Source organism: Myotis brandtii, unplaced genomic scaffold, assembly GCF_000412655.1.
Source record: "Myotis brandtii unplaced genomic scaffold, ASM41265v1 scaffold134, whole genome shotgun sequence".
Classification (NCBI taxonomy): domain Eukaryota; kingdom Metazoa; phylum Chordata; class Mammalia; order Chiroptera; family Vespertilionidae; genus Myotis; species Myotis brandtii.
This window is the reverse complement of record NW_005354756.1, coordinates 505,997-512,983: the sequence shown is the minus strand read 5'-3', so window position 1 is coordinate 512,983 and position 6,987 is coordinate 505,997. Positions and strand designations below refer to the sequence as shown.

Here is a 6,987-nt window from a genome sequence, read left to right as displayed (position 1 = left end):
CAGGGGTTGCACCGGGTCAGTGGCCCCCATAGGCTTCTGGGAAGGGAGGGTTTCGGTTACATTTGAAAGGATAAGAGTTTTAAATTGTAAGGAAGCCAGCAAAAATGACTGTCCACTGAAGTGATTTCCAGTGTTTTTCTTGGTTTTATATTTTGAAAGCTGGATGGCCTCTTGGGGTCACGTCTGATGCTGTTTATTTGCTCACTGGTCTCAAGCACTGTGGCCAGCACGCTCAGCGTGGGTGCCTGTGACTGAGAGGCGGCCTACACGTGACCCTGTCCTCAAGAGCTCTTGACTCAGGCGGTGGGCAGCTGTGGCACAGATGTGGAAGGTGGAAGAGGGAAGGTGGTGCAAGACACAGGCAGGGAGGCAGACAGCGAGACAGTCAGGGTTCGGTCAGGCTCCATGGGGCCCTGAGAAGGGTTGTGCCAGTAAAGGTTTAACGATCAGCTCCCTTATGGTGGGCGGGTAGGGGGCACACGCAGGAGAGGGGGGAGCTCCAATCTGTAGCACTTGCCATGGTGTAGACATTCCCACCAGGACCAATTTCCAGCTACCAGCTTCACTGAGTGCAGATTGGTTAACTCCGTGACTGTGTGTGGAATGCCTCCCGGACGCCACAGAGCTGGCTCCGGGTCGCGACTGACTTTGAATCTTCTCTGCCACTCATTGCTGAGGCCAGAAGTCCCACAGCCAGAGGCTCATCTTCAAATCCAAGTTTGGTCCGTGTGGATAGGGGAGCTGGGGAGAAAGAGCCACCAGATCTACTTGTGTCCTTCGGGTCATCCAGTCCTGGCTCCATCATCTACTGATGCAAAGCCATGGACAACTGGGCTTCACCTCTCCAAGCCTCAACTTTCCTCATCTGGAAAATGGGGGTCATAATAGTACCGCTTCCCAGAACTCTGGTGAGGATTCCCTGAGGAGCTGCATAGAAGGAGCTCAGCTAGCATGGCTGCCTTCCTGTCCAGGAGGATGGAGCACCGTCCTCTCGCTCATCGCCTCACCTGAGACTCCTCTGAGAGGCCTTGAGGTCCTCAGGAGACCTGCTCTCCAGCCAGGGATTCTTGCTACGTCAGAGCTGGAGCCAGCCCAGCAGCAGCCTCAGGAAGTCACCAAGAGGATGACATCATTGCCCCAGAGATAAGCTATGGTTTGCCTCTGTGCCCTTGGCTTCACTTGGCTGACCTTGTCCTTGATAGCGATAAGCTATGGTTTGCCTCTGTGCCCTTGGCTTCACTGCAGGGGAAGCTCGGCTGACCTTGTCCTTGCTATCCTCTTTTTTTTTTATATATATATTTTATTGAGTCTTTACAGAGAGGAAGGGAGAGGCAGAGAGTCAGAAACATCGATGAGAAACATCGATCAGTCGCCTCCTGCACACCCCCTACTGGGGATGTGCCCGCAACCAAGGCACATGCCCTTGACTGGAATCGAACCTGGGACCTTTCAGTCCGCAGGCCGACGCTCTATGCACTGAGCCAAACCAGTCAGGGCGCTATCCTCTTTTTGAAAGGCTCCCTCTCTCGCCTGTGTAGAGTTCTCTGGATTCCCCTCAAGTCCCACTACAGAGCTTCATTCGGGATTGCCTTCCTACCCGCTAGTTCATATGAGGATGTGAATAACTGACGCCCCCCATTCGTTCCTCTTAAGGTGCTGCTGGATAAACGGAATGAATTCAGGCAATAAGGAAACGTGAAAGCAAAAGGGGGAGAACCAGAACGGGGCTAGAGGGACAGTTAGGGGTGGGGTAACAGAGACCCGAAGGGCAGCCAGGAGCCTGGGGTTCATGGCTCAGTCCAGCCACTGACTGCTCATTGTATGCTTTGCACAAGTCGCTCCCTTCCTTTGAACCTCAGTTTCCCCACCTATTAAGTTGAAGGAGGTGGACAGGGTGCACTCTTACTCCCTCAGTCTGAGATTCTGAGGGCACCAAAGGTCATAGGAAGTATATCACTGCACCAAAACCCACAAAATCAGTGGCTTGAAACAACACAAAATTATCATTCTCATGTTCTGGAGGTCAGAAGTCTAAAATGGGGCAACAGCCCTAACTGGTTTGGCTCAGTGGATAGAGCGTCGGCCTGTGGACTGAATGAAGGGTTCCAGGTTCAATCCCGGTCAAGGACATGTACCTTGGTTGCAGGCATATCCCCAGTAGAGGGTGTGTAGGAGGCAGCTGATCGATGTCTCTCTCATCGATGTTTCTAACTCTCTATCCCTCTCCCTTCCTCTCTGTAAAAAAATCAGTAAAATATATTAAAAATAAAATAAAATGGGGCAACAAAGAGAAAGAAAAAAAAATAATAAAATGGGTCAACAGGGCTGTGTTCCTCGGAGGCCCAGGGGACAATCTGTGCGCTGCCTCTTCCAGCTTCCAGGGAACGCCTGCCTTCATTCTAACTGCATCCCTCTCACTTCTGTTTCCCTTGTCACCTCTTCTCTGACTCGGCGCTCCTGCCTCCTGATGCGGACCCTGTGATTACCCTGGATAACCTAGGACCCTCTCCCCATTTCAAGGTCCTTAACTTAATCACCTCTGGGAAACCCCTTTTGCTGTAGAAGGTAACATAGTCACAGGTTGCAGGGGTCAGGAGGTGGGTATCGTTGGGAGGCCATTACCTGCTGACCATAGGGAGGCTGTGTTTTGCAAGGCGGCTCAGTGAAGCCTTGGGGACAGGAATGGTGGAGTCTACAGAGGCCAGACCAGCCAATAAAGGGCATTGTTCTGGGCAACCAAGCCCTCCTGAGCCCAGACCCTACCTCTCTCAGGTGGCTCCTTTCGGTAAGCTGGGCAGGTCAGGTGATCGGGACCAGAACAGTGGGACCAGGGATGCAGCTCAGCCAGGGCCTTCCTCCGAGGTTGTGAGAAGGTTGCTTTGCTTCTGGGTTAAATGGTGCTGACAGTTCCTTCTTGGAGTGCCTTACAGGACTGCCGCAGTGGGTGTGAAGGTGCCTGGCCATTTCCCATGAGCACCTGGGGCGGGTGGTTGCTGCTGTTGATGAAAGTGGTGGGAGGGGCTGGCTGGTGGCCTCAGGGATCAAAAGGACCTGGAAAGACTCCCAGAGTGAACCATGAGGAGGCCGAGAGGAAAGGGAACAGAGTGTACCAAGTGGTGTGGACCAGCCGAGGGCCCGCTCATCCTGACATCTGGCTTTGATCAAAGCCATCGTCAGATTTGGTTGTTTGTTAAAGCAAAAGTCAAGGACTCTGAGAAACGATGACAGGCTCAAGTCCAGTGATGATAGAGCAGAACTGCTGGTGTTTAGTTAGTGACAACTCCTGACTAATGAATTCCAATCAGGCCTCAGTGCAGAAGAGCACCTCCTCCTCCCAACCCCACAGCTCACAGACTCCCAACGCCAGCCAGTGCTGGGGGGGTGCTTGCTGCTGCCCAGGGAAGGGAGGGAAACATCTGTTTCAAGATTCTACCTGGAAAAATACAATAGACAAAACTTATATTAGAAAGGACTGGGGGAAATGTTTACAACATCTGTATAAAAAGCTAAAATTCTTACAACATAAAACCTTTTATAAATGAGAATCCCACCCATTAAAAGAATAACTCATTCACCGAAGAAGTAAAGCTGGCATTGAACATATGAAAAAGTTCAATCTCCTTTGAATCAAAGAATAAACACTAATATGCAGAGGAACAGGTGGGGTGGCTGGTGTTCCTCTCTTTGTGGCCCGTGATCATGGGCAGCCTCCAGGCCCCACTCTGGTGGCTGTGCAGGGTTGCCTGTTTGGGCCACACCCCCCTCCTTAACTCCTTCCTCTCTCCCTCCCAAACCCTCTCCCCACGGTGAACAACCTAGCGCATTGGACATGACGTTTCTGTTCTGGAACACACAACAAGATGGAACCTAGTCTTGCTTCATGACAGACTCGCATCACTGCTTCCTGTGAGTCTCTCTTTTAATAGCACCATTAAACTTGGGGAACCACCGTCCCAGAGAGAACTTGACCATGCCTCTGGCTTCCTCTGCCCAGGCAGCTGCCAGTCATTCTCTGACTTTCCCTTTCATCTCTTTGAACTCATATGTATATAGTGCATTTGTATTAATTTTATTGAAAGACTATCACACATATATTTGTATGGGACTTGGAGGTAGAGGACATATTCCAAAGGTAGCAGAGTGGTGGTGAGGGGTGAGGAAGGAATCTGGATATCTCCCACGTTTCAGTCTTAGGGGGCTCAGTGGTTGGTGGTGCCATTCAGTTAGGTAGACACAGGAGAGGAGAAGAAGCTGGTGGGAAGGTGATGGACTCAGTTCTGGGTGAAGCAATGATTTAAACTAATATTTGCTGAGTGCCTACTATGTTCTGGGCACTCTTCGTAGGGCTTGAAGTGCTTCACACGAATTATCATATTTAAGCCTCAAAAGAACCCCATGAGTAGGCACTATTCATTATCATGATCATTTTAAAGATGAGGAGACTGAGGGATGGAAACGTTTAGTAGTTTCTATCAACATGATGGATCACTCCTTTCTGCTACCAACCTGAAAATACTGGATACAATATATTAAAATATTAAATATAAAAGAAAATATTGATATAAAGCTATACTTATAAATAAAAGGCTGTAAATAAAAGCAAAGGGACACTCTCAGGCGATGGAAGTAAAGAAGGCTCAAAGCCAGAGTGGGCACACTAGACTTTTATAGATAAAACAAGCCCACTGAAGAGAAGCTCTCACTCAAAAATATACATATAAGCCCCACGAAGAAGAATAATGATAAGCCACACATGAGGAAGAGTATGGAGACAGAATCAGTAGATGAATTGGTAACCCCTAAATAAGAAAGAAAAATCAGAAAGACAGTACCAGTCTTTTTAAATGACAAGGGAGAAAATAAAGAAGAGAACCATAAGAGGTGAATACCTACGCAAGGTGACATCACTATTCAGTGTAGACTCGGGCTCCCACACTTAGGCTCATACTTGCTCGGCTGCAGGCACTGAAGTAGACGTGACGGGTCCATTGGACATCCCGGAGCAGTAGAAACTGGGTTTGAAGCGAGGGAGGGATTGCCTAGCTTCATCTTATTTCTCCCGCACTACTCTCTGGTCTGCAGCGCTCCAGGACGGGATGTATCCTCTCGACATGGCCACCTCCCCTCAGCCACTCACCACCAAGGTCGCCAGTTCCGAGAACAGCAGCGCCTTCTATGACTACGAGTACTACTTGGACCAGGCGGCCTTCATGCCCTGCATGAAGGACGAGGTGCTGGCCTTTGGCAAAGTCTTCCTGCCGGTCTTCTACAGCCTGGTCTTTGTGCTGGGCCTGAGCGGGAACCTCCTGCTCCTAGTGGTCTTGCTCCGGTACGTGCCTCGCAGGAGGATGACTGAGGTCTACCTGCTGAACCTGGCCATCTCCAACCTCCTGTTTGTGGTGACCCTGCCCTTCTGGATCACCACTGTGGCCTGGCATTGGGTCTTCGGGAATGTCTTGTGCAAGATGGTGAGCGCTCTCTATACCATCAACCTCTACAGTGGCATCTTCTTCATTAGCCTCATGAGCCTGGACAAGTACCTGCAGATCGTCCACGCTCAGCCCCACCACAGGCTGAGGCCCGGGGCCAAGCGCTGGCTCCTGGCTGTCATCGTGTGGGCGGTGGCCCTGGCTGTCTCCATCCCTGACATGGTCTTTGTGCGGATCCATGAAAACCACGAGGGTGTGTGGAACTGCCATGCGGATTTCGGGGGGCATGCGACCGTCTGGAAGCTCATACTCCGCTTCCAGCAGAACATCCTGGGGTTTATCCTCCCACTCTTCGCCATGATCTTCTTCTACTCCCGCATCGGCTCTGCCCTGGTCAGGCTGAGGCCCCCGGGCCAGGGCCGGGCTCTAAAGGTAGCCGTCTCCCTGGTGGTGGCCTTCTTCGTGCTGTGGTTCCCGTACAACCTCATCTTGTTCCTGCACTCGCTCATGGACCTGAAAGTCTTTGGGGACTGCGAGACCAGCAATTACCTGGATTATGCGCTGCAGGTCACAGAGAGCATCGCCTTCCTTCACTGCTGCTCCACACCCATCCTCTACGCCTTCTCCATCCGCTGCTTCTGCCAGTACCTAAAGGCTTTCTTGGCCGAGTTGTTTGGACGGCGCCAGGGACCATGCCCTGCCCAGGCCCCACTGTCCAGCTGTTGTGAGAGTAGCAGCCTCACTGTCCAAGAAGAAATGACCAGCATGAATGACCTTGAGGAGGGGCAGGCTGAGGACTCCCCCAACAAGGGGGCTGTCGGGGGAAATAAAGCCTCAGCGGCCATGCCACAGTCCGGTGAGAGCGGAGGGGACCCAGCTCAGCTGGGCATCCACCCAGCGTCTTCTCTCCAAGGGCCCCCGTGACCACGCTGCTCAGCCCAGAGCTCAGTTCTCAACCCTCAGCAGCACCCGCTCACTCCTTCCAGGACATCATACTCCCTGATCTGCTGCAGTGGTTGCCCAACTGACCTCTGTGTCCTATTGCCACCGTCTCCTATCATCTCATCTGCACCCGCAGCCAGAGTGATTGCAACACCTTCGGCCTTCACTGCCATCTCCCTCCCAGAAGCCTGCGGCCTCCCACCCACCAGGCCGCTCCTGGCCCTCGCGTTCAGCTGGGGAAATCCTGGTGTTGTTTTGTTTAATGCTGCAACCTTGGTGGTGGCTCCGGAGCCTGGCAGTCCGGAGGCTCTGGACATGCAGCACCTGGGGACCTGCCGAGGGGGAAAGGCAGACGCGGCTCCGTCCAGGAGCAGGGCTGCCCCCTCCACCCTGGGAAGTGTGGCGAGGGCATTCACAGCAGTTACTACCTAGGAAAACATCGCTTTTCTTCCCGGGGAGCCTGGAATTCCACCAGTGGCACGTCATTCCCGACTGGCTTTGTTATAAGCTTTCCTCACAGAATACACATAGCGGGCTTTTCTCTGAGGGAGAGAAACACTGGTGCAGAAATGAGAGCTGCTGGGTCAGGACAGGTCTCAGTCTTCCTACTGCCTCG

At 52.2% G+C, this 6,987-nt stretch overlaps 1 protein-coding gene across 5 annotated transcripts in view; it reads left to right on the top strand.

The window, feature by feature from the left end:
- Positions 1–6,981, top strand: part of ACKR2 (atypical chemokine receptor 2) — a 10,814-nt gene extending 3,833 nt beyond the window's left edge. For 4 of the 5 annotated variants that reach the window (XM_005860373.2, XM_014534880.1, XM_005860375.2 and 1 more), the window contains exon 2: positions 5,083–6,981. In XM_005860373.2, the coding sequence (XP_005860435.1) occupies positions 5,083–6,353 (1,271 nt within the window). In that variant the 3' untranslated portion in view covers positions 6,354–6,981. Of the gene's footprint in view, positions 1–3,819; positions 3,907–5,082 lie in introns of all 5 variants that reach the window. The other variant, XM_005860374.2, reaches the window with a different exon arrangement.
- The last annotated feature ends 6 nt before the right edge of the window (positions 6,982–6,987 follow it).